The 27,475-nt window shown below is 44.2% G+C and overlaps 1 protein-coding gene across 3 annotated transcripts; it reads right to left on the bottom strand.

The window, feature by feature from the left end:
* Nucleotides 1-9,153: 9,153 nt before the first annotated feature.
* On the bottom strand, nucleotides 9,154-27,417 carry ZBTB21 (zinc finger and BTB domain containing 21). 3 transcript variants are annotated; one of them, XM_038760241.1, is made up of 3 exons: nucleotides 27,319-27,417; nucleotides 10,697-13,974; nucleotides 9,154-9,278 (listed from the first exon to the last, which is right to left on the bottom strand). In XM_038760241.1, exon 2 carries the CDS (start codon nucleotides 13,959-13,961, stop codon nucleotides 10,788-10,790), a length of 3,174 nt encoding a protein of 1,057 aa, XP_038616169.1. In that variant the 5' UTR covers nucleotides 13,962-13,974; nucleotides 27,319-27,417; the 3' UTR covers nucleotides 9,154-9,278; nucleotides 10,697-10,787. The 3 variants fall into 3 exon arrangements, with proteins under 3 accessions (XP_038616169.1, XP_038616170.1, XP_038616171.1); XM_038760242.1 differs by lacking the exon at nucleotides 27,319-27,417 and adding an exon at nucleotides 17,009-17,101; XM_038760243.1 differs by lacking the exon at nucleotides 27,319-27,417 and adding an exon at nucleotides 14,618-14,652.
* Nucleotides 27,418-27,475: the final 58 nt, after the last annotated feature.

Below are 27,475 nucleotides of genomic sequence, written 5' to 3'. Positions count from 1 at the left end.
GTGGGCTCACAGTCTAGAAGGGGGAGACAGAGAACAAAACCAATCAATCGATCAATCAATCAATCGTATTTATTGAGCGCTTACTGTGTGCAGAGCACTGGACTAAGCGCTTGGGAAGTACAAGTCGGCAACATATAGAGACGGTCCCTACCCAACAGTGGGCTCACAGTCTAGAAGGGGGAGACAGAGAACGAAACCAAACATATTAACAAAATAAAATAAATAGAATAGATATGCACAAGTAAAATAAATAAATAAAAAGAGTAATAAATATGTACAAACACATATACATGTATACAGGTATATATACATATATACAGGTAACTGCACACAGCTTACTGTGTGCAGAGCACTGTACTAAGCGCTTGGGAAGTCCAAGTCGGCAACATATAGAGACGGTCCCTACCCGACAGTGGGCTCACAATCTAGAAGGGGGAGACAGAGAACAAAACCAATCAATCAATCAGTCAATCAATCGTATTTATTGAGCGCTTACTGTGTGCAGACCACTGTACTAAGCGCTTGGGAAGTACAAGTCGGCAACATATAGAGACGGTCCCTACCCAACAGTGGGCTCACAGTCTAGAAGGGGGAGACAGAGAACAAAACCAAACATTAACAAAATAAAATAAATAGAATAGATATGTACAAGTAAAATAAATAGAGTAATAACTATGTACAAACATATATACATATATGCAGGTGCTGTGGGGAAGGGAAGGAGGTAAGATGGGGGGGGATGGCGAGCCCCGAACCGGTCCTGGCCAGTTGCCAACTTGGACTTCCCAAGCGCTTAGTCCAGTGCTCTGCACACAGTGAACGCTCAATCAGTACAATTGAATGAATTTCAGTCGTATTTATCGGGCGCTTACTGTGTGCATTTCACTTGGACTTCCCAAGCGCTTAGTACAGTGCTCTGCAGACAGTAAGCGCTCAATAAGTACCACTGAATGAATGAACCGTCTCTATATGCTGCCGACTTGGACTTCCCAAGCGCTTAGTCCAGTGCTCTGCACACAGTAAGCGCTCAATAAATTGAATGAATTTCAATCGTATTTACTGAGTGCTTACTGTGTACATTTCAACCGACTCTATATGCTGCCGACTTGGACTTCCCAAGCGCTTAGTCCAGTGCTCTGCACACAGTAAGCGCTCAATAAATATGACTGAATGAATTTCAGTCGTATTTATTGAGCGCTTACTGTGTGCATTTCAACTGACTCTATATGTTGCCGACTTGCACTTCCCAAGCGCTTAGTCCAGTGCTCTGCACACAGTAAGCGCTCAAGAAATACGACTGAATGAGTTTCAGTCGTATTGATTGAGCACTTACTGTGTGCATTTCAATCGTATTTCTGGAGCGCTTACTGTGTGCATTTCAATCGTATTTATTGAGAGCTTACTGTGTGCAGGGCACTGGACTGGGCGCTTGGGAAGTCCAAGTCGGCAACATATAGAGACGGCCCCTACCCCATAGCGGGCTCACAGGCTAGAAGGGTGAGACAGACAACCAAACAAAACAGGTAGACAGGTGTCAAAACTGTCAGAAGGAATAAAATTTAATAATAATAATAATAATGGCATTTATTAAGCGCTTACTCTATTTTATTTTGTTAGTATGTTTGGTTTTGTTCTCTGTCTCCCCCTTTTAGACTGTGAGCCCACTGTTGGGTAGGGACTGTCTCTATATGTTGCCAACTTGGACTTCCCAAGCGCTTAGTACAGTGCTCTGCACACAGTAAGCGCTCAATAAATACGATTGATTGATTGATTGCAAAGCACTGTTCTAAGCCCTGGGGAGGTTACAAGGTGATCAGCTTGTCCCACGGGGAGGCTCACAGTCTTCATCCCCATTTTACAGATGAGGTAACTGAGGCCCAGAGAAGTGAAGTGACTTGCCCAAAGTCACACAGCTGACAAGCGGCGGTGACAATTAAAGCTATATGCACATCATTAACAAAATAAATAGAATAGTGTAGAATAGAATAGAAATAGAGTAGTCATGAATGAATGACCCCGGCGCTGTAGAGGCCCAGTGGCCCCTCGGTGTCTCCTTTCTTTTCCCCGACTTGGGGCCGCTCACCGCCTCCGCCGGAGAGGGTTTGGGCTCCTCTTCTTCCCACGGCTTTTTATTTTGGGGTGGGGGCGGTGGCCCCCCATCGTTGCGCCTTTGGGGGTGCGAGACCCGCGCTGACCAAACCCGGGGCCCGGCCTTCGTGACTTTAGCGCTCCTTCCTTGAATCACAGTTGACACGACTCCAACATGACGTCGTCGTGGCGCTTGATGCCATGGTGCTTTCCCAAAAGTTAAAAACACACACACACACACACACACAAAACCACAACAACAATACAAAGTCGAACATCGACCCTTTCAGTTTCATTATTTTATTATTATTATTATCATTTCCGGGGTCGTTTCCTAGAAAACCGAACTCGGGCGAGAAACCGTGTGGGAGTCAGGGAATTCCCTGGAAATGAATAACCGCCCCAAGGGAGGGAGCCGGGAATTTCTACTTGTAAGCTGATGGCAGCATCTTCAAACTCAATTGCTTCCCCCATAAATCAATCGATTATAATAATTATGATGGACTGTGAGCCCATTGTTGGGTAGGGACCGTCTCTATATGTTGCCAACTTGGACTTCCCAAGCCCTTAGTACAGTGCTCTGCACACAGTAAGCGCTCAATAAATACGATTGAATAAATAAAAGGATGGCATTTGTGAAGCGCTTACTGTGTGCAAAGCACTGTTCTAAGTGATGGGGAGGATACAAGGGGATCAGGTTGTCCCACGTGGGGTCACAGTCTTAATCCCCATTTTACAGATGAGGTAACTGAGGCGCAGAGAAGTTAAGTGACTTGCCCAAAGTCACACAGCTGACCATTGGTGGAGTTGGGATTTGAACCCATGACCTCTGACTCCCAAGCCCGGGCTCTGATTATATTTATTGAGTGTTTACAATGTGCCGGGCACTGTACTAAGCACTCAGAGTTGGTAGACACATTCCCTGTCCAACCTGTAAATTGATTTAGCTAGATTGTAAGGTCCTTGGGGCCTGGGGGCATGTCTTCTAACTCTTGTATTTTCCCACGCGTTTACTACACTGCCATGCACAAATCAAGTATTTACCCAAATCAGTACTACTGAGAGCTCACCTCCTCCAGGAGGCCTTCCCAGACTGAGCCCCCTTTTTCCTCTCCTCCGCTCCATCCCCCCTGCCCTACCTCCTTCCCCTCCCCACAGCACTTGTATATATGTTTGTACAGATTTACTACTCCATTTATTTTACTTGTCCGTATTTATTATTCTATTTATTTTGTCAATGATGTGCCTCTAGTTTTACTTCTATTTATTCTGATGACTTGACACCTGTCCACATGTTTTGTTTTGTTCTCTGTCTCCCCCCTTCTAGACTGTGAGCCCACTGTTGGGTAGGGACCGTCTATATGTTGCCAACTTGTACTTGCCAAGCGCTTAGTACAGTGCTCTGCACACAGTAAGCGCTCAATAACTATGATTGAATGAATGAATGAATGAATGATGGACAAAGGGTTGATGATGCTGGACTTTAATGTCTTGCTTTAAGGCTCTGGATTACTTTCTCCGTACAGGCTACCACTGGTTTTTCCCATACCCACACCGCCTACCCCGAAATTCCAGACTCTGAAGAGAAGGCACTCAAAAACCCAGGAAGTTGTATTCAATTTTTGATGATGAAAATGTAAAACAACAATAGTTCATACTGTCCACTGGTAAAGTATTAATCCTTGACCAAGACTGTTCACATTAAATTCAGTTCTTTGCTTTTCAGGACTTGGGCCCTCACTGAGTGACCTTAGGGTATTGAACTTAGACGAATTCTGTTTCTTCCATCTGTAACACAAGATTTTTCTTTGCAACTCACTGAGTTGATGACCCTAATGTTAGTAGTCTTATCATGAAGCTTGAAACTGGATGAATGGCCATCTTATATTAGAGGTTAACCCGTTATCTTGCTTTTCTCTCATCTCTTGCCTCCTCCATTGTCTGTCTCTGGTTCAGTTTCTTTTCTGGTATATGTTGCCCTTCTTGGCCCCTCAGAGATTTCCTTCTCCTCTCTTGAAGCCCCCCATCTTGGCTCTTCTGGCCCTCAGAGACCCCTATCCTTTGCTATTCACCCATTCTGAGAGCCAGCTAAGCTCTGTTTATTTAACTCTGACTTGATGTAAGCAAACTCAACTTAGTTTTTTTTCTCTTCTCCCTCCTTTTCCGCCTCCTCTTCACCTCCCCTGCCCCACGATGATTCATTTAAGGCTCTTTTCCTCCTCATCTGTCCTCCCTCTCCTCCTACTGTCAGTAGAGATCGTGACAGGTGATTCTTTATTACTGTATTTACATAGAAACGCCAAACCTTTAAAGCCTTCCAAGTACCTTGGAGTTGGAGTTATGTAAGGAAATTATCCATTCATAATAAATCTGATTTGTTAAACCAGAATGGGGTGGAATGTTTCATAAAACACTTAGCTAGTGGTGTTTATTACTCTTAGCTTACCTAAGAATATATGTATAATGCTGAGGATAGGAATAAAATAGAGTACATAGGTACCAAAATTAGTTTGGAGGTTTTCTGGAGGAGGTGGTGCACCTTTGGAATGACCCATTTGACCCATGTAAGTGCAGTAGGCATGTCCTGACATTCAGAGGGGTGACTTTAGGCAAAACATGATCAAGTGTATGGGAAAAAAGCAAAAAACAAAAAAAAACGACAGCTCACGATATAAAATTTGGGGTGGTATTCTGTGTCCCTAGACAAATCATTTATTATATAGGGAGGGGTAAAATAGGCAGAAGAGGCAAACATCAGCGTTGACATTCCTGGAGTTTTGAGGGTTAAAGATTATAAGCTGTAAGCTCCTCAAAGGCAGGGCTTATATATCTACCAACTATTTTGTATTCTCTCCCAAACGCAAAGTGCAGTATGCGGCACACGATAAGTGTTCAATAAATACCCTAATTATGATTATTATTAAAAATTATAAATACCATTGAATAATTCACTGAAAAGATTTACTGGTGATTGTTTTAGAAAGTTCAAAGCTCACAATGTAAAATTTGGGGTGGTATTCTGTGTCCCTAGAAAAATCATTTATTATATAGGGAGGGGTAAAATAGGCAGAAGAGGCAAACATCAGCGTTGACATTCCTGGAGATTTGAGGGTTAAAGATTATAAGCTGTAAGATCCTCAAAGGCAGGGCTTATATAGCTACCAACTCTTTTGTATTCTCCTCTCCCAAACGCAAAGTGCAGTAGGCGGCACACAATAAGGGTTCAATAAATACCATAATTATGATTATTATTAAAAATTATAAATACCACTGAATAATTCACTGAAAAGATTTACCGGTGATTGTTTTAGAACGTTCAAAGCTGTGCAAAGGTTAGGAATTAGCCAAAGAGCCCAAGAAACTGATGGTGGGGTCGGAGGGAGAGGAGGTAAAGAGAGATTGGGTCCAGGAGGGGGGAGAGCAAAAGTGATAGGGAGCCTGGCTATTTCTCCCCTATCTTTCCTACGCAACAAAGCAGACTCTGTTCTCAGGAGCAGAGCAAATGACATTTTAGCCCTAAGGCCTCCGTTTGAGAGTATCCTAATGTATTTTAATGAAATAAAGCACAGGTCAAATGGCCCTTAGGAATACTGAAAGGAATAACAAAATAGGTAAGCTGAGTCACCAGAATCCACTCTTCAAGTGAATTGGGAGAATGCTGTAACTGAGAAGACTAAACAGATCCAGACCACCCTTGTTTTGAATAACTCGATTATTTGCTTCTGTCAGCCTGCATTATCACCTGGGTTCCTCCTCTTGACTTTTTTTTTTTTTAACTCTCCTATTCCCTCCTAAGCTCCTCCTGGTTTTCAAATTTTTATGGCTAATTTATAATGGAACTCTATGAATAGCAGTTCAGGCTCTTCAGAGGAAAACTGTTAAAGAAAGCATATAAATGCCCTCTCCAAGACACTTGTTCCATTAAAGTGACCTGTAAAACAGCTAAATGATGATGCTGCCTCAAAAGAATTGAAGGGGCTACCTTTGACTAATATTTTCACACACATCCCAGAAACTATAAATGAATTCTGATGAATTGCTCCAAGACCCTACCAATGAGAGGCACTTAAAACTCAAAAGAAATGAAGTATAAATTTATTGGACTCCAACAATTCTCAGTCAAGATCTAAGCAAAGGAAACAACACAGACAGTAGAAAAGTGATACAAAGAAGCAATGGATTAACATTAGATTAAGAGAGTAACCTATACTTATAAATTTAATTCAAAAAACTTTATTCCTAATTAAAATTCAACAATGATATACTATATCAAGAAAAATATACAATAGCTACAAAATATACAGTATTATAAAATTGCTCCCCTGATTTGACTTCCTTTCATGACCACTTTACTAAAATTTAGAAATAGTGAGGTTAATTTCAAAAGATTTTTCACTCGAAGATTGGTTTTAGGCTAGGTTGTGTCTACACAGCGGAAACCTCTTGAAAGAAAAAAAATGAACAAAATAGTACTGAATCGTTTTTAAAAGGGTTGCCATGAGACACTTGAGAGTTGTCAATAAAGCGTTTGACAAAACATAATACAAACAGATAATATTATGAAATGAAAAAGGTCCAGTAACTGACCTTTCCCTAAGGAGTACTGAATAGCCTTCACTAAACTAGGGAATCAAACGAAACAAAACCGAAGCAATGAGCTAACTTACGCTGGTCAAAATGAGTAAAATGTAAACAGGGAGAAAACTAAATTTTGAAACTTTTTTCAAGTTTAAAAGTTATAGTATTATACAGAAGAATATTTACTGAAATCATTTTTACTTCAATGTCCCTTTAAGTTTTTTAAAACTGCAAATATACATTAATGGACATTAAGAACTAATACAACCATATTTAACTCAGTACCCATATACTAAGTGCAAAATACCAAAATCTATTTCTGCGTCGCATTGTCATCTTACTGTGGTGAAAAAAAAATAATCTAGGTAATCATACCTTAAAAGTACTGGACTATCCTAACCCTATCTTTGTTCCATATCGAGCCATATTCTACCTTTGCTCCTCATCCAGTCTCTTATTAGTACCCAGCAGCAGTTTCATGCAAAAATATTATTAGACTTTAGTTTCTGGAACAAGAAGACTGGAATTACATTCAAATTCGACCCACCGCTTCCCAGAATATGACGGCTGGAGACAGATCATCTATCAGTTAAGGCAAATACAGTGACGTACTCCTACTAGAATGTTCTCTGAATACTTGGCAAAATTTTAAATTTATACAATAAACTCTAGGATTAGCTTTACACGAAACCCTCAACTGCATGAAATTTCAAGTTTCGCTCTGTTAAACCCACCAGTGTTCAGTTATATCCCTTACTTACTTGGAATGGTTGATATGATATAACATTGCAGGATTTGTCATAGGACCTTTTTTGTATTTGTGAGAAAACAACCATTCAGGAATTAAATTCTCAGTGTAACAAATAGAGAGAGAGAAGCAGCGTAGCTCAGTGGAAAGAGCCCGGGCTTGGGAGTCAGAGCTCATGGGTTCAAATCCCGACTCTGCCACTTGTCAGCTGTGTGTCTTTGGGCAAGTCACTTAACTTCTCTGTGCCTCAGTTACCTCATCTGTAAAATGGGGAGTAAGACTGTGAGCCTCACGCGGGACAACCTGATTACCCTTTAACTACCCCAGCACTTAGAACGGTGCTTTGCACATAGTAAGCGCTTAACAAATGCCATCATTATTATTATTATATGAAAACATATGTATGCCCTTCCCATAATACTTTAAGAAACAGGCATCCTGAATGCCCACAAGGAGAAATATAAGCTCTCTATATTTTTAAATGTAATAACAGAAAAGGAAGGCCTCGCCAAATGGACATTTTAACATCAAAATAAAGAACTGCAAAATTAATGAGAGACGACTTCTTTTGTATCAACAATCTGCCTTTTATTCTGGTTATGGCCAGGCTAAACATCCTTAAAAGCTCTTTACTGAATAATAAGCAGTTAACATTTCTTTTCCATTATTTTACCCTTAAATATTAAAGTTACACAAGTGGAAGCATATTTAAGTTCATATTCTCCAAAATAAACACACTCTTTCAGCCCAATGCTTTTAAGGTACTGTATAAAAAGCAATAGAAAAACCAGAACTATGTATAAATGTTTCAGATTCAAAACTCTATTTGGAGCTCCTGTGTTCTTTGATTGGATAAAATCGGAACTAATTTATGACACAAGGCAAAATATCCCCCAAATTAGAAACTTTTTCAAATCTGACAAACCGAGAGACTATTCAGATAAAAAATATTTTACAATACATATTACATTTGGAAAAAAATATTCAAAAATGTGGCAAAGTTTCAGGCCCCTGTATTTAGAATTCTACAAGGCCAAAGATATAGTATCAAAGAATTATTCCAGATTAAATTAATCTGATTTTAATAATTACGCTGGTTATCTCTCTGAGGGTGAGAGATCATTTTTGAGGCTAAGTATACTCCAGGTTTACTAAGAATACAAAGTAGGGTTTATTGAAGTGAAAACCCAGGGACCCTCCTATTTCTCAAGAATAGCATGTCTTCCAATTTGTTTCTATCTGATGCATAGATTTCTTCTCCAGGGCAATTGTCAAAATGGCAATTGTTAAATCTGGCTAGAATGTGGCTTAGTTTCACTCTCCTATAAATTAAACTTGTTCTTATACAAAAGTGAGTTAAAAGCAGGAAAAAAGAAAGGGATGTACTTATTTTGTGTGGCGTTCCCACATTCTATTGCATTAGTTTATTTTAGGGAAAGTATGTTGTTTCAATTGCTATTAAGAAAACATAATGAATTCAGTCGTGCCTTTTACCCAAAGATCCTGGTGGATACTGAATTACATTTTTTAAAAAAGCCTAATAGTTTCTTCACACCATTGGTCTGGAATGTGGGGAAAGATTGAGATAGGCGTAATGCTGGTCAGCTACAGCAATAGCTTTGTAAGCACAGAGAATTATTTCCTAGCTATAGCAGTTTCTCATGCGTTTGAGAAGCATCTGAATTTTAATCAGATTGGGCTCTAGTATTACTTGTGTAGTGTTAACTGTATTATTTTAATTTTATTCCCCCCCACTCCACCTTAAAGCCTAACTGGAATACCAAAACGGAGGACCATAGTTACGTATCATTTGCAATAGACCGCATCGTTTTTACTCAGTATATTCCCATATTGCCAGCCACACCTGCAGAAACGAGAAAGACTTGGCTAAAATTGACAGTTCCAATCAGTGACAATGGAAATCCAAATGAATGGCGAAGACTAGTTTTGGACGCATACCGTTGTTCTAGCAATACCTGTGGTATTACTAGCGTTAACTTTTCCAGGTGTGACTTGAAGCAATAGGATGGTATTACAGTTTCGATATGGAAATCACAATTGTTACTGTGATTTAAAGAAACCAAAAAGATACACCAGCAAACCCTACAGTATAAAAATTTCTATACGAATGACAAGATGTGGCAGAAAAAAACTTCTCATGTTTTATACATGGTATCTGAAAAACATAAAAATTTGTAGTGTGTTTTTCCTCTGCTTGAAGCTAGGTATGTATGTAAAATTATTAGAAAGTCTGATATTTTATGCACTGGTAATGTCCGGTGTCTCCGCCAATACCTGTTCCAACCCAGCCCCGGAAATTATTCTTGGTAGTCAATCCAAATTAGTGCCCCATATAAAGGGGCACTAAGCCTTCTGTTTCAAGGCTATGTCGTGCATTTCAAGTTACTGATTTCATACATTCCATCTCAAAATTCTTAACAGAGGAAACACAAAACTTTTCTATCTAGCCAAATGTTATTTTGCATTAATAAACAGAACCATAGCTTGTAATAGGACAACACAGCTGAGTCATAGTGCTGTTTTGTTACAATTACTATAGTTACTGACGTGCCTACAGTTAAACTGGCCTCAGGCCTTTCACAAAACAGTACGTTTTCATTTCCAGAGTCTTTCTTAGAGCTTGGCCATTTTAAATTACGGTATTAAAAGCTGACACGTGTTCTGCTCTTTGTATATAAAAATCCAAGTATTACTATTGCTGATGTTAGCTTTTTCTAAATTTTGCACGATGTCCATGTGATGACAAAACAATTTCACATGACCATAGAATGCCAAACAATCGTTTTCATTAAGTGTCAGGTGAACTCATAAAAGTTGAGGTCTATATTTATTATTGCTAAAGGTTACTAACTCTAAATCAGTACGGCAAAAATACCCCAACAACTTCTTCCCTAGAAAGTCAAGACTCCAAGTGCATGGCTTGGATTCGTATGGAGCTTACGTGTTTAATAGAATCAAAACAAGAAGTCTGTTACAGAATTCCACTGAATTTGAACTCACGGTCAAAAGCCAAGATTTAAAAATATATACTGATACCATGGGACGTGGAACCATGCATACAGTCAGGATGTGATATTTCACCATTAAATTCAATCACTGTGTTTCTAGAAGGTCCCAGATCACAATACTTTGTTATTCAGAAGTTTACTTAAAATTCTACTTAACTCCATCGTTACCCCGAATCTTAAATCGAAGCAGCATAACAAGTTCTAATCTTTATTTCCTTCCCCCCCGCCCCCCGCCCCCATTTTGGGCTCTTACCCATTTTGCAACCCACAGCACAAAACTTCTGAAATATCTTGGAAACGGCCTCTCCAATTCTTCGACAGCAGGGAGAAGGTGCCTGGCTCTTTTAATTGTGCGTCTGCTCGTGACTCCAAAGGCTAAATGCAGTCTTGAATGTCCTGTGACAAAGTTTACACATATACTGCCTTTTAAATGTGATGGCCGAAAGGGGAGGAGCGTGGTAAAAGAGGGTGTCTGACTCTTGGGGGACGAATAATTTCTCAGTAGTAGTTGGACCCTCGCTCATCCCAGTGGGGCTGTCGGGCTCCAGGGGTTGAATTTTGGGCAACGGCGGAGGCGGAGGCAGAGGTGGCGGAGATGGTGAGTTAGCGGGGGGACACACCTCGGGTTCTTTCTGCACAGGCTCTTCCGTAGCCTGAGACATGTGGGACTGGAAATGGCTCCAGAGACGAAAGTTGGTGCGAAAAGCTTTGTTACACACGTGACAGATGAACGGCTTCACGGAGCACAGGAGCTCCTGGTGCCGCTCTAGCTGCTTGTGCACGGTAAACATTTTCCCACACTTTTCACAGGGCCACAACCCAGTGTCCTTGTTGGGGACGGCTTCCTTGGGGGCGGCGCTGGTTTTGGCCCCCTCGTCCTCGATATCGTCTGCGGGTTCCTCTTTGATTTGAATTTTGAATTGCTTGGAGATGCTCAGGTCTTCCGGGAGACACGAGGAATCCTCTGAATCGAAATTGATCTGTTCTGAAGAATCGCTGAATACCCCGTCTTCTTTTGCGGTGGCAAGATGATTGATTTTATTAGGCTCCGACTGGGACTGCAGCCTTGAAGCGCCGGGGACTTCACCATTGTGGTCAAGGACGGGTAAGGGGAAATTTTCGGCGGCCGACATGGTGTTCTGATTATGGACTTCGACCTGATGACGCCAGATGCTGAAGGAAGATTTGAAAGTACGCATACACTCAAGGCAAGTCAGCTTCTTGTACTCGCACTTACTTTCATGTTCATGCTTCAGCTCTGGGGAAAAAAACCTAAGGCTACAGTAAGGACAGACGGTTGCATTTCGGCAGAGTCGCTCGTGATTCCCCTGTTCTACGAGAGAGGACAGCTTAGCGCTGCAGAGGCGGCACTGGTAAACCTCCTTGCTCTCAACTGGATTTTCAAGGCGGACGTGCTCTTTCTGCTTCGCCACTTTATTTACGGCGATTGGCTTTTCTCCAGGGTGCATTTTTATGTGCTGCTTAAACTGGGAGAGGAAACGATAAGCTTTCCCACAGTAAGTACAAATGTAGGCTCCTTTGGTTCTGGATCTCAAGTTCCTTTTGATGACTTGCTGTGCTTGTGAGCTGGACTGTCCCTGAAAGCCCTGCTTGCCCCGCCTTAGCTTTATGATCAGAGCTTTTTTGATCTCTCGCTCTCTCACGATATCGATCAGTTTTCTCTGGAATTTCTCATCCAAGATCGCGTGGGAGCTGGAGGCTGGTGACGGGTTCTTCACAATCCCGTGTTGTGTCTGGCAATGGGTCCACACCTTGAAGTTTGTGTGAAATCTCTTGTGGCAAATATCACACGCGTAGGGCTTCTCTGGATTGTGGTACATGTTGACGTGACGGTGAAGACCGGCGGTGGATCTGAAGATCTTAAGGCAATGTTTGCATTTAAATTTCTTGTTTGGCCTGGTTTCTTCCAGCTCACTGTATTCGTCTTTACTGACGTCAGAATCCGGGAAGTCGGCATCAAGGTGAGAAGGGCTGGATCCTTCTTCGAAATTATCCTCCGATCCGGGAGAACCCTGCTCGCTCACCTTCAGTTTTTTTAACGGCAACCTCCTGTCCGCTTGAAAGCGCCTCTTGGCTGGAAGTCTACTGATATCCCTGTGATCATCTTCTGTTTTAAAAGAACAGTCTTTATTGGCTGACGCCGAAGCATCCCCCACCGTGACTCTGATGATTTCCGAAGGGTCGGGGAGCGGGCTGCTCGGCTCGGTTTTTATTCGGACCTCGGTGACGGGAGACGCTCCCTCCCTGTCTGTCGACTGAGAGGCACTAAAGGACCTAAGGCGATGGGGGTGGACCACCTGGGCCTTGTCATCGGGTGCGGTTTTCTCTGCAGGATCTTTGGCCGACGGCTTGTGGGACGCCACGCTAAATGGGTTCCCCAGTGAGTCGCCTGTCCCCGAAGACGAACCCGGCACCGACTTCAGATCGGCTGAAGGTGAATACACAGGGACCTGGCTGTCCATCGACAACGACCTTCGGAGGAGGCTTTTGACAAGTGGCCCGCTCCGGTCGATACTTTGGCTTCCGGGACCGGACCCACTAGATGGGATCACCAGTCCTAATTTGGAGTAGTACAACAAGTTTCTGTTTTCTCCTTGATCGTTCCCTTTGCCCACTTCTCGCAGCACATATGGGGCCTCGGCCGAGCCACGGAGAGCCAGAACAGGTGGCCGGGACCTCTTGGAGGACAGCTCCACAGGTTTCCCTCTGGGGAGCTGGCCACTTCCACCAGGTTTATCGTCTGCAGTTTCTCTGTCCTGTAGAGGCTTCGAAGGCAAGACTGCATTTCTCTTCCCCAACCCACTTCGGTGCGGATCATCCAGGGACGCAGGAGGGTCGGAAAGGTTGCCGTAGCTGACGGAACTTTCCTTTGGCCACCTTCTTTCGCTGACTGCCGCAGTGTGAAGTGGCTCGCTGGGTTTGGTCATGAGGGATCTGCTAGCATTAGTCTTGACGGCAATGCAGGGTGGAAGCTTTAGGGTATGGCTTAGGTCATGTTGGGCTTGACTGACATTCTTCCCTTGTGCTTCACTTCTGCTTTGACAAACAATGACACTTCTCTTCTGAGAGCTGCCTTCATCCTCTTCTTGAAATGCTATTTTTTTACTAGGGCAGGTTGGAAAGGGGGCTTGAGGTGTCTTGGAAACAATGTTAGTGAGAAAGGAAATACCTAGGCTATAACCCAGTTCTTGGACAGCAGCAAGGCTGCTTTTCTCAACAAATAAAGATGAAGAATAAATGTAATTTAACACATTGTCAAACGCATCTGGTTCACAGAAATCAAGCTGAAACACTGACTGGGTTGCATTCTCCTTGTCTGTGAATAAAGTCTGAAAGTATTCACTGCTGGCAGCCAAGACATTTTTATGAGCTCGAAATTTTTGATCTCCCACTATTAGAAGAACATCGCACAGTTGTCCTTTGAGACGTTCCTCATTTAGTGCACTTAGCAGAGAAATGGCATGTGCTGGGTTTATATAGTGCAGAAGTCCCTCCATTGTTTGGGTTTATCTAAAAGACAAAAGTATTCAGTGTTATGAACAATCTGATTAAAAAAAAAATCCGTGACAGCACGTGTACGTAAGAATTCGAAGTTTTGGGTACAGACCCACTGCATCCCAAGTTAACATTAACACTGAAGAATTTAAAGAACCAAAGAATGGTAAATAGGACAGTGGGCTTAGTACAGTGCTCTGCACATAGTAAGCACTCATTAAATATCACTGATTGATTAAGAACTGTGGCATCTGTTCAGCATTACTAAGTGCCATGCGTTCGGGTAGATACAATGAAATCAGATTAGGCATAGTCCCTTGTCCTATGAGAAGCAGCGTGGCTCAGTGGAAAAGAGCCCGGGCTTTGGAGTCAGAGGTCATGGGTTCAAATCCCGGCTCCGCCACTTGTCAGCTGTGTGACTTCAGGCAAGCCACTTCACTTCTCTGTGCCCCAGTTCCCTCATCTGTAAAATGGGGATGAAGACTGTGAGCCCCATGTGGGACAACCTGATCACCTTGTAACCTCCCCAGCGCTTACAACAGTGCTTTGCACATAGTAAGCGCTTAATAAATGCCATTATTATTATTATTGTCCTACATGGGGCTCACAGTCTAAGGTAGAAGTGAGGAAACAAGCAAAGGGAAGTTAAATAGCTCACCCAAGATCAAACAACAAACAAGTGTGGGAGCCCAGAGGCCTCCTGACACCCAGTCCTGTGCTCTTGTCACTAAGCCACACTTCCACGCCCACTGGAACATGGTTTTAAAGAAAGGTTGAATATAACTGGATCGTAAGCCCTTCTGCTGCTCCCAGTAGACTCTGAGCCTGCCACGGGGGCACTCGCCAAAGCCTTGCCAGGTCTTTCCCAACGCCCCGGAGATGCTGGCGCAACTGGAGGCGCGAGGTTCGGAGGTTGCTTTGGTCTGAGTGGCAGATTTGATGCTGGAAGGCCTGCAGCGGGCAGAAGTACAGCAGTTTCTGGCTCTGAACCTGCCAGGAATTCAACAATCCCCACGTGCTGCAGCCCCAGCGCGGAGACAGCTGAAGTTCGGAACTGCTGAGGCCGTACTGAAACCAAACAGTTCAGCCGACACGGAGAAGAGGAGAAAGCGTGGGATTTGAGGAACATCTTATGGGCACTAGATTTCTTCTGTCTCCTCCAGGCAGACTTCTCACCTATGGTATTTCAAACATCCTTCCTGGGTACAGCCAGACATTGAACTCGAAGTGTAACAGGCACCTAAATCGGGTCACGGACGTAGGAGCAGGGGGCACAGTGAAGGAGTAGCCGGGGGGCAGTAGAACAGGTTCATCATGTTTTATACGCACTCTTCGGCTTTATTTTCACTTCTGGAAAATTTAGAGAGGGCGAAATTCTGGCTGTCCGTCAGCAACATTAGCTGAAAGTCCGCTTTGGGCAGAGCATTCTATCAGGCACCGTGAGGTTGAACGAAGAAAGTAGAAGAAAAAGTTTTTGCTCCCAAAGAGCTCACGGCTGATTCAATGGTAAACACCCTTACACAGAAGTTGATGAATTTTTGCAGAATACTTATAATGCAAAGCTATATTATTTGCTTCGTTTTATAACAAGGAATTAAGAAGTTAAGCCTCAAGGTCTCCAATTAAAAGAAAAAGAATGGGCAAGCATTTCTTCAGTAGTGTATATTCATTTCTTAAGAAATGAACAGTGTATTCTTAAATTGATTTTTTTTCTTTATTTCTGTGTTCGTGTGTCTGTTCTATCTAAATTCTTGGGGAATGTTGGGTTTTTTTTGTTTGTTTGCGGGGGCGGGGGGAAGGAGCGGTCGCCTCTTAATTATGATCTGTAATTAGGATTCTAAATTCTGATTTTCTTTAGAAAGCTAGCTCGCTCTCTACTGAAATCTTGTAGCATGGCCTGGTTGTTAGGGGACCTGGGTTCTACCCCCCATTCATACACTTGCCTGCTGTGTGACCTTGGGCAAGTCAATTCACTTCTCTGTGCCTCAGTTTCCTCATCTGTAAAATGGGGAATTCAATACCTGTCCTCCATCCTTCTTAGACTGTGAGTCCCATGTGGAACAGGGACTATGTCCAAGCTGATCATCATATATATACCCACCCCAGGGTTTAGTACAGTGCTGAACACATAGTAAGTGCTTAATACCATTATTATTATTACTACTACAATTATCATCTGAACTTGGATGAACAGGCCTAATTCCCAAATCTTTGTGAGTCCTCTCAAAACAGACTAAAGGCCATCTTGAACATTGCTGGGCTTGGCAGTGGGTCTCCTCACCAAACTGTCATGCTATGAGTACGACCACTGTTGGGTAGGGACTGTCTTTATATGTTGCCAACTTGTACTTCCCAAGCGCTTAGTACAGTGCTCTGCACACAGTAAGCGCTCAATAAATACAATTGATGATGATTAAACCTGTGGCACTTGATATTTCAGTTTCACAGGCCGACTTTATTTATGCTCCTACTTGGGAGTGTGATATGTGGTGAACCTGGCTGGCCCTCTCCTCTGACCAAACCAGAAATTACCTGGTCAAATAATTCTGTTGATGAAGTCTTGGGGGAGGTAATTGTTTACAGTCCTCCAATGACTTCATTTTATAATCTTATTTCTTGTTACATCCTGGATGCAGTTGGTTTATTTGCCATTCTCATGACAGTCATTTACATTGAGATGGAAGAAATAAAGTACTCTCCTTTTTGGGTGAACTCTTCCCTGCAGTCCTAAAGGAACGCCTCACACTCTGACCCACGCACCGCATTACACAGCTAGTTTCCTTACAATGTATTCTCTGTTCTCCTCCGAAGCTCTAGGTATTGTCCATTGCTATTAGTGAGAAATCAAGACAAGATAAACTAAAAGTCTGATTTAATACAGCACGTTCCTGGTCACAAATTTCAGTTTTGTTCAGTGGTAAAGACATTCCCCTTTATTTTCCTCACCCAATAAAAAAACTCAATCAGAGCTCAGAACCCGTGAGAATCTGAGTCAAACTCTGAACTTAGGCATTTCTCACTAACAAGATCATCTTAAGAATTCACTTACTGAATATTTAGAAAACGAGGCACAGAACAATAAACATTTTATGATGAACTGAATGGGGATGGAGTCTCCGGTAGAGTTTGGTGAAAGAGCCCAAGCCATCAGGTTGCAGAACCTGTGGGAAGGAATTGATTACAATGCTAATGGTTTGCTACTTGCGCTGTCTGTCTCTGCCAGAAGCGTGCCGGCTGCTGGAGCAGCAGCGGGCTAAAATAAGTGAATTGCCGAAGCTATACATAGCGATAAAAGCTATACATTTTTAATCCTATAAAGAAGTGCAACTCTTAATTACAAGGATTATTCATCACATGATCAAAAACTTCAGTATTTTACCCTAAAATTAAGTTTAAAGGACAAAAACCACAAACCATTACACTTGCAACCGCTATTATATACTTGCCCTGTGATTGTGACGTAGTACATATAAAAGCTAGCTGTACTCTGGACTATGGTTAATCAGCCAATCAATGGTATTTATAAAGTGCTTTCTATGTGTAGAGTGCCGTATTAAGTGCTTGGGAGAGTAGCGTGGCTCAGTGGAAAGAACCCAGGCTTTGGAGTCAGAGGTCATGGGTTCAAATCCCGGCTCCGCCAATTGTCAGCTGTGTGACTTTGGGCAAGTCCCTTCACTTCTCTGGGCCTGTTACCTCATCTGTAAAATGGGGATGAAGACTGTGAGCCCCTCGTGGGACAACCTGATCACCTTGTATCCCCCCACCCCAGTGCTTCGCACACAGTAAGCATTAACAAATGCCGTCATTATTATTATTAATTATTATTACAATGCAATAGAGTTAGCAGACATGATTCCTGCCCACAAGCAGTTTACAATCTAGAGGGAAGGCTTACAGTCTAGTGAGATTTAGTCCACTGCAGATCTCCTCTCCCTGACCAAGGCCTCTCCCTTCCTGCCACACCTCCCCTCCCCATCCCACTGGTTATAGTCACAATGTGATGATGTAACCAGAGAGTACGGTCACAGTCAAAGCAAATGAAATCAACAGTATTTACTGAGGGCATAATGTGTGCAGACACCGTAATAAAGGGGATGGGAACAGAATTGAGTACGATTCCTGTTCTCCAGGAGCTTACAATCTTGAACGGGAGGCAGACACTAAAATTAGATAGAATAGGGTACAAAGATAAGTGCTGGTAGGGCGTGAAAACCCCAGTGTCGAAGTAGTAGTAACAGTAATTGTATTTATTAAGCCTGTAATGTGAACAGAAAACTGTTGTAAGCACCGCAAGAGAATATTCGGATGGGAATTAAACCTGGTTCTTGTCCCCCGGCGGGGGCTCGCAAGCCAGGTGTACACGCGGGGAAAAGGGACTGGAGATAGACACGTCAAGAGTTAAATAGGGGAAAAGTAAAGCGGGGGAATTAGAAAAATCAGAGACAGCTTTCTGGAGGGGATGTGATTTCGGAAGGATTTAGGATCCCCCTTTTAGACTGTGAGCCCACTGCTGGGTAGGGACTGTCTCTATTTGTTACCAACTTGTACTTCCCAAGTGCTTAGTACAGTGCTCTGCACACAGTAAGCGCTCAATAAATACGATTGATGATGACGATGATGATTTAGAAGATGGGGAGAGCTGCGGTTGACAGATGAAGAAATGGAGGGGATTCCCACAGAGACATTTTAGGCGGCTGAATCTGAATCACTAAAATTTAATGTCTACTTTTAAATATACAATTGTACAACCAAATGTTAATAGGCCGGCTCTATGATTCTCAGCTTTCCTCCAAGCGTTATCTTAATGGTTCAGCTCCACCTTGGTAATCTGGGAGGCATTAAAACAACTTCTGGGGTGAGAGGTGCTACCCCTATTCAAAAGGCAGCTCTAAGTACTGAAATTAAACAGCAAACGCGTCCGCTTCTGGATCTTCACTGTATCGCCTATCTGAATAAGGTTTTTGGAAACAGCAAAAGTGGTGGTTTGGATTCTTACGTTAGAAGGGCAAAATGTCACTGTTTTTTTTCCCAAGGTCTCACTGGGTTGTTAACAGCAACCAGGACCGGGCTGAGGTCGTGGCCAGAGCGGTAACCGCCCTCGGATAAACTCCGGAGAAGAGAGGGCGAGATCCCGGCCTTTGGACTTTTTAAGATTCAATCATTCATTCAATCGTATTTACTCAATCAATCAATCAATCGTATTTATTGAGCGCTTACTGTGTGCAGAGCACTGTACTAAGCGCTTGGGAAGTACAAGTTGGCAACATATAGAGACAGTCCCTACCCAACAGTGGGCTCACAGTCTACTGGGGGCTTACCGTGTGCAGAGCACTGTACTAAGCGCTTGGGAAGTACAAGTCGGCAACACTCAGAGACGGGTGCATACATAATAACAATAATGGTATTTGTTAAGTGCTTACTGTAATAATAATAATAATAATAACAATAATAATAATGGCATTTGATAAGTGCTTACTATGTGCCGAGGACTGCTCTAAGCGCTGGGGAAGATAATAATAATAATGATGGCATTTATTAAGCGCTTCCTATGTGCAAAGCACTGTTCTAAGCGCTGGGGAGGTTACAAGGTGATTAGGTTGTCCTACGGGGGGATCACAATCTTAATCCCCATTTTACAGATGAGGTCACTGAGGCCCAGAGAAGTCAAGTGACTTGCCCAAAGTCACCCAGCCGACAATCGGTGGGGCCGGGATTCAAACCCACGAACTCTGGACTCCAAAGCCCGGGCTCTTTCCACCGAGCCATGCTGCTTAGTCAGGTTGTCCCATTTACTCTAAGACTGAAATAATAATAATAATGGTGGCATTTATTAAGTGCTTCCTATGTGCAAAGCACTGTTCTAAGCGCTGGGGAAGTTACAAGGTGATCAGGTGGTCCCACGGGGGGGATCACCATCTTAATCCCCATTTTACAGATGAGGTCACTGAGGCTCAGAGAAGTCAAGTGACTTGCCCAAAGTCACCCAGCCGACAATCGGAGGGGCCGGGATTCAAACCCATGAACTCTGGACTCCAAAGCCCGGGCTCTTTCCACCGAGCCGCGCTGCTTAGTCAGGTTGTCCCACTTATTCTAGGACTGAAATAATAATAATAATGGTGGCATTTATTAAGCGCTTCCTATGTGCAATGCACTGTTCTAAGCGCTGGGGAGGTTACAAGGTGATCAGGTTGTCCCACGGGGGGGGGGATCACAATCTTAATTCCCATTTTACAGATGAGGTCACTGAGGCTCAGAGAAGTCAAGTGACTTGCCCAAAGTCACCCAGCCGACAATCGGAGGGGCCGGGATTCAAACCTACGAACTCTGGACTCCAAAGCCCGGGTTCTTTCCACCGAGCCGCGCTGCTTAGTCAGGTTGTCCATTTATTCTAAGACTGAAATAATAACAATAATGGTGGCATTTATTAAGCGCTTCCTATATGCAAAGCACTGTTCTAAGCGCTGGGGAGGTTACAAGGTTATCAGGTTGTCCCACGGGGGGGATCACAATCTTAATCCCCATTTTACAGATGAGGTCACTGAGGCCCAGAGAAGTCAAGTGACTTGCCCAAAGTCACCCAGCCGACAACTGGCGGGGCTGGGATTCAAACCCATGAACTCTGGACTCCAAAGCCCGGGCTCTTTCCACCGAGCCACGCTGCTTAGGTTGTCCCATTTATTCTAAGACTGAAATAATAATAATAATGGTGGCATTTATTAAGCGCTTCCTATGTGCATGCACTGTTCTAAGCGCTGGGGAGGTTACAAGGTGATCAGGTTGCCCCACAACCTTAATCCCCATTTTACAGATGAGGTCACTGAGGCCCTGAGAAGTCAAGTGACTTGCCCAAAGTCACCCAGCCGACAATCGGCGGGGCCGGGATTCAAACCCATGAACTCTGGACTCCAAAGCGCGGGTTCCTTCCACCGAGCCACGCTGCTTAGTCAGGTTGTCCCATTTATTCTAAGACTGAAATAATAATAATAACGGTGGCATTTATTAAGCGCTTCCTATGTGCAAAGCACTGTTCTAAGTGCTGGGGAGGTTACAAGGTGATCAGGTTGTCCCACAATCTTAATCCCCATTTTACAGATGAGGTCACTGAGGCCCAGAGAAGTCAAGTGACTTGCCCAAAGTCACCCAGCCGACAACTGGCGGGGCTGGGATTCAAACCCATGAACTCTGGACTCCAAAGCCCGGGCTCTTTCCACCGAGCCACGCTGCTTAGGTTGTCCCATTTATTCTAAGACTGAAATAATAATAATAATGGTGGCATTTATTAAGCGCTTCCTATGTGCATGCACTGTTCTAAGCGCTGGGGAGGTTACAAGGTGATCAGGTTGCCCCACAACCTTAATCCCCATTTTACAGATGAGGTCACTGAGGCCCTGAGAAGTCAAGTGACTTGCCCAAAGTCACCCAGCCGACAATCGGCGGGGCCGGGATTCAAACCCATGAACTCTGGACTCCAAAGCGCGGGTTCCTTCCACCGAGCCACGCTGCTTAGTCAGGTTGTCCCATTTACTCTAAGACTGAAATAATAATAATAATGGTGGCATTTATCAAGCGCTTCCTATGTGCAATGCACTGTTCTAAGCGCTGGGGAGGTTACAAGGTGATCAGGTTGTCCCACGGCGGGGGGATCGCAATCTTAATTCCCATTTTACAGATGAGGTCACTGAGGCCCAGAGAAGTCAAGTGACTTGCCCAAAGTCACCCAGCCGACAATTGGTGGGGCCGGGATTCAAACCCATGAACTCTGGACTCCAAAGCCCGGGTTCTTTCCACCGAGCCGCGCTTTTTAGTCAGGTTGTTCATTTATTCTAAGACTGAAATAATAATAATAATAATGGTGGCATTTATTAAGCGCTTCCTATGTGCAAAGCACTGTTCTAAGCGCTGGGGAGGTTACAAGGTGATCAGGTTGTCCCACAATCTTAATCCCCATTTTACAGATGAGGTCACTGAGGCCCACAGAAGTCAAGTGACTTGCCCAAAGTCACCCAGCCGACAATTGGCGGGGCTGGGATTCAAACCCACGAACTCTGGACTCCAAAGCCCGGGCTCTTTCCACCGAGCCGCGCTGCTTAGGCAGGTTGTCCCATTTATTCTAAGACTGAAATAATAATAATAATAATGGTGGCATTTATTAAGCGCTTCCTATGTGCAATGCACTGTTCTAAGCGCTGGGGAGGTTACCAGGTGATCAGGTTGTCCCACAGGGGGATCACAATCTTAATCCCCATTTTACAGATGAGGTCACTGAGGCCCAGAGAAGTCAAGTGACTTACCCAAAGTCACCCAGCCGACAATTGGCGGGGCTGGGATTCAAACCCATGAACTCTGGACTCCAAAGCGCGGGTCGGGGGGGGGGGTGGGGGGGGCTACAACCCCAGGGGTCTGGGCCGAGAAGTGGTTCGGGGCACGGTTCTGGACTTGTACTTCCCAAGCGCTTAGTACAGTGCTCTGCACATAGTAAGCGCTCCATAAATATGATTGATTAATAATAATGATAGCATTTTTTAAGCGCTTACTATGTGCAAAGCACTGTTCTAAGCGCTGGGGAGGTATACCAGGTGATCAGGTTGCCCCACGGGGGGGCTCACCGTCAATCCCCATTTTACAGATGAGGTAACTGAGGCCCAGAGAATAATAATAATAATAATGATGATAGCATCTTTTAAGCGCTTACTATGTGCAAAGCACTGTTCTAAGCACTGGGGAGGTTACCAGGTGATCAGGTTGCCCCACGGGGGGGCTCACCGTCAATCCCCATTTTACAGACGAGGTAACTGAGGCCCAGAGAATAATAATAATAATAATAATGATAGCATCTTTTAAGCGCTTACTATGTGCAAAGCACTGTTCTAAGCGCTGGGGAGGTTACCAGGTGATCAGGTTGCCCCACGGGGGGGGCTCACCGTCAATCCCCATTTTACAGATGAGGTCACTGAGGCCCAGAGAATAATAATAATAATGATGATGATAGCATCTTTTAAGCGCTTACTATGTGCAAAGCACTGTTCTAAGCGCTGGGGAGGTTACCAGGTGATCAGGTTGCCCCACGGGGGGGCTCACCGTCAATCCCCATTTTACAGACGAGGTAACTGAGGCCCAGAGAATAATAATAATAATAATAATGATAGCATCTTTTAAGCGCTTACTATGTGCAAAGCACTGTTCTAAGCGCTGGGACTGTGAGCCCACTATCGGGTAGGGACTGTCTCTATGTGATGCCAATTTGTACTTCCCAAGCGCTTAGTACAGTGCTCTGCACATAGTAAGCGCTCAATAAATACGATTGATTGATTGATTGATTGGGGAGGTTACCAGGTGATCAGGTTGCCCCACGGGGGGGGCTCACCGTCAATCCCCATTTTACAGATGAGGTAACTGAGGCCCAGAGAATAATAATAATAATAATGATAGCATCTTTTAAGCGCTTACTATGTGCAAAGCACTGTTCTAAGCGCTGGGGAGGTTACCAGGTGATCAGGTTGCCCCACGGGGGGGGGGGCTCACCGTCAATCCCCATTTTACAGATGAGGTCACTGAGGCCCAGAGAAGTTAAGTGACTTGCCCAAAGTCACACTGCTGGCTATTGGCAGGGCCGGGATTTGAACCCACGACCTCTGACTCCAAAGCCCGGGCTCTTTCCACTGAGCCACGCTGCTTCTCATTATTGATTGATTGATTGATTGATTGAGGGCAGGAGGAGCCGGTCCTGGGGCTGACCTGAGTTTGGACGCGGGCGGGGCCCGGAAGAAAAAAAGCAGTTGATGACACTGAGGGAGCCCTATGTTGGGTAGGGACTGTCTCTATATGTTGCCAGCTTGTACTTCCCAAGCGCTTAGTACAGTGCTCTGCACACAGTCAGCGCTCAATAAATACGATTGATTGATTGATTGATTGAGGGAAACTATGGTTGCCACCTGGGTGTCTGAGAGAGACGAATTGGGGGGGAACCCGGAGGAGGAGGAAGAAGGCTGCAGGAACGACAGCGGGCAAGGAAGCGTCTGCAGGGGCCAATCAATCAATCAATCAATCGTATTTATTGAGCCCTTACTGCGTGCAGAGCACTGGACTAAGCGCTTGGGAAGTACAAGTCGGCAACACACAGAGACAGTCCCTACCCAATAGCGGGCTCACAGTCTAGAAGGGGGAGACAGAGAACAAAACCAAACATACTAACAAAATAAAATAAATAGAATAGATATGTACAAGATAAATAAATAGAGTAATAAATATGTACAAGCATATTGGGGAAGTATGGGCTGATAGGGTTAGACGAGACCGTGGTAATCACTTGAGGAAATGGCTAGCGGGGTAGAAACCTCCTCCATCATCACCATCATCATCATCAATCGTAATTATTGAGCGCTTACTGTGTGCAGAGCACTGGACTAAGCGCTTGGGAAGTACAAATTGGCAACATTTAGAGACAGTCCCTACCCAACAGTGGGCTCACCGTCTAAAAGGGGGAGACAGAGAACAAAACCAAACATACTAACAAAATAAAATAAATAGAATAGATATGTACAAGTAAAATAAATAAATAAATAAATAAATAGAGTAATAAATTTGTACAAACATATATACATATATACAGGTGCTGTGGGGACAGGTGCCTGGCCTCCTCCAGGAGGCCTTCCCACACTGAGCCCCCTCTCCCTCCCCATCCCCCCATCCCCCCTCCTTACCTCCTTCCCCTCCCCACAGCACCTGTATCAATCAATCAATCGTATTTATTGAGCGCTTACTGTGTGCAGAGCACTGTACTAAGCGCTTGGGAAGTACAAGTTGGCAACATATAATCAATCGTATTTATTGAGCGCTTACTGTGTGCAGAGCACTGTACTTTCCAAGCGCTTAGTGCAAGTTGGCAACATATAGAGACAATCCCTACCCAACAGTGGGCTCACAGTCTAGAAGGGGAGACAGAGAACAAAACCAAACATACCAACAAAATAAAATAAATAGAATAGATATGTACAAGTAAAATAAATAGAGTAATAACTATGTACAAACATGTATACATATATACAGGTGCTGTGGGGAAGGGAAGGAGGTAAGATGGGGGGAATCAATCAATCAATCATATTTATTGAGTGCTTACTGTGTGCAGAGCACTGTAAAATAAATACATAAAGAGTAATAACTATGTACAAACATATATACATATATACAGGCGCTGTGGGGAAAGGAAGGAGGTAAGATGGGGGAATCAATCAATCAATTGTATTTATTGAGTGCTTACTGTGTGCACAGCACTGTACTAAGCGCTTGGGAAGTACAAGTTGGCAACATATAGAGACAGCCCCTACCCAACAGTGGGCTCACAGTCTAGAAGACCTGTATATATGTTTGTACATATTACTCTATTTAGTTTACTTGTACATAGTTATTCTATTTATTTTGTTAATCTGTTTTGTTGTCTGTCTCCCCCTTCTAGACCGTGAGCCCGCTCACAGTTGGGTAGGGACCGTCTCTATACGTTGCCAACTTGTACTTCCCAAGCGCCTAGCGCAGTGCTCTGCACACAGTAAGCGCTCAATAAATACGGTTGAATTTATAAGAGCGCCAAGCTAGCTCTCTTCCTCCCTTCAAGGCCCTACTGAGAGCTCACCTCCTCCAGGAGGCCTTCCCAGACTGAGCCCCTTCCTTCCTCTCCATCCCCCCCCATCTTACCTCCTTCCCTTCCCCACAGCACCTGTATATATGTATATATGTTTGTACATATTTATTACTCTATTTATGTATTTATTTGTTTTACTTGTACATAACTATTCTATTTTATTTTGTTAGTATGTTTGGTTTTGTTCTCTGTCTGAGCCCTAGTCCCCCTCTCCATCCCCCCATCTTACCTCCTTCCCTTCCCCACAGCACCTGTATATATGTTTGTACATATTTATTACTCTATTTATTTGTTTGTTTTACTTGTACCTATCTATTCTATTTATTTTATTTTGTTAGTATGTTTGGTTTTGTCCTCTGTCTCCCCCTTTTAGACTGTGAGCCCACCGTTGGGTAGGGACTGTCTCTAGATGTTGCCAACTTGGACTTCCCAAGCGCTTAGCACAGTGCTCTGCACACAGTAAGCGCTCAATAAATACGATTGATGATGATGATATAGAGACAGTCCCTACCCAACAGTGGGCTCACAGTCTGGAAGACCTGTATATATGTTTGCACATATTTATTACTCTATTTTACTCTTACAGAGTTATTCTATTTAATTGCATTTCGTTAATCTGTTTTGTGGTCTGTCTCCCCCTTCCAGACTGGGAGCCCGTTTGTACTGTTTCTATATGTTGCCAACTTCATCATCAATCGTATTTATTGAGCGCTTACTGTGTGCAGAGCACTAAGTGCTGGGGAAGTCCAAGTTGGCAACATAGAGAGACAGTCCCTACCCAACAGTGGGCTCACAGTCTAAAAGTGTGTATATGTAAACTGTATATATGTTTGTACATATTTATTACTCTATTCATTTTACTTGTACATATCTATTCTATTTATTTTATTTTGTTAGTCTGTTTGGTTTTGTCCTCTGTCTCCCCCTTTTAGACTGTGAGCCCACCGTTGGGTAGGGACTGTCTCTAGATGTTGCCAATTTGTACTTCCCAAGCGCTTAGCACAGTGCTCTGCACACAGTAAGCGCTCAATAAATACGATTGATGATGATGATGATGATGATAAAAGGGGGAGACAGAGAACCAAACCAAACATACCAACAGAATAAAATAAATAGAATAGATACGTACCAGTAAAATAAATAAATCAGCAGGGTAATAAATATGTACAAACGTATTGTACATAACATACGAGCCAACTTGTACTTCCCAAGCGCCTAATGTAGTGCACAATGTAAGCGCTCAATAAATACGGTTGAATGAATGAATGAATGAGTGAATGAGTGAATGAAAACGCCGACATTCCGCGCATGCCCAGTAAGCCCCGCCTCGCGCCCTGGGGGGGGCGCTCGCGCTCGCGCCTCAGCTCTCCCCGAGACCGCGAGCGCGCGCGCCTCACATGACGGCGTTTCAACCGCTCTACGCAAGGGGCGCGCGCGAGCGGGCGAAGGAGGGTTAAAAAAAGGGGGGGGGGGTAGGGGAACGGAGCATGCGCACTGGGAAGACCGAGGCTAAGTGTGGGCACTGAGCCTGCGCGGTAGGGACCGCCGCGCGGGGACCGGGCATGCGCAGGCGTACTGGGGCCCTTCGGGGACCGCAACCCGCTGAAAAGCGGAGAGAAACCACCTCAGAGTTACGTCAGGAAAGGCCGCGCTCGGCGGGGCGGCCGGAGCCGGCCACGGGGCCCCGCGGCGCTCCGAGGGCGGGGGACGGGGCCGTTACTCACCGACCCCTCGGCAGGAGGCGGGGCCCGGGGCCCGTCCCGCTCCCGCTCAGCCCGCGCGCGCCGCAGCCGCCGTGATTCCATCCATCTTGAATTTGACGTCATCCCACACCGGGGATGAGGTCATCGCAGGCAGCCCTCGTCACGTGCGCAGCGTTCC

Source organism: Tachyglossus aculeatus, chromosome 18 (assembly GCF_015852505.1).
Source record: "Tachyglossus aculeatus isolate mTacAcu1 chromosome 18, mTacAcu1.pri, whole genome shotgun sequence".
Taxonomy (NCBI): domain Eukaryota; kingdom Metazoa; phylum Chordata; class Mammalia; order Monotremata; family Tachyglossidae; genus Tachyglossus; species Tachyglossus aculeatus.
The sequence above is the reverse complement of the archived record's forward strand: the minus strand, read 5'-3'. Positions and strand labels throughout refer to the sequence as shown.

Excerpts from the sequence above, each read along its gene's own strand:
- ZBTB21 (XM_038760241.1), bottom strand. The coding sequence starts at position 13,961 with ATGGAGGGACTTCTGCACTATATAAACCCAGCACATGCCATTTCTCTG.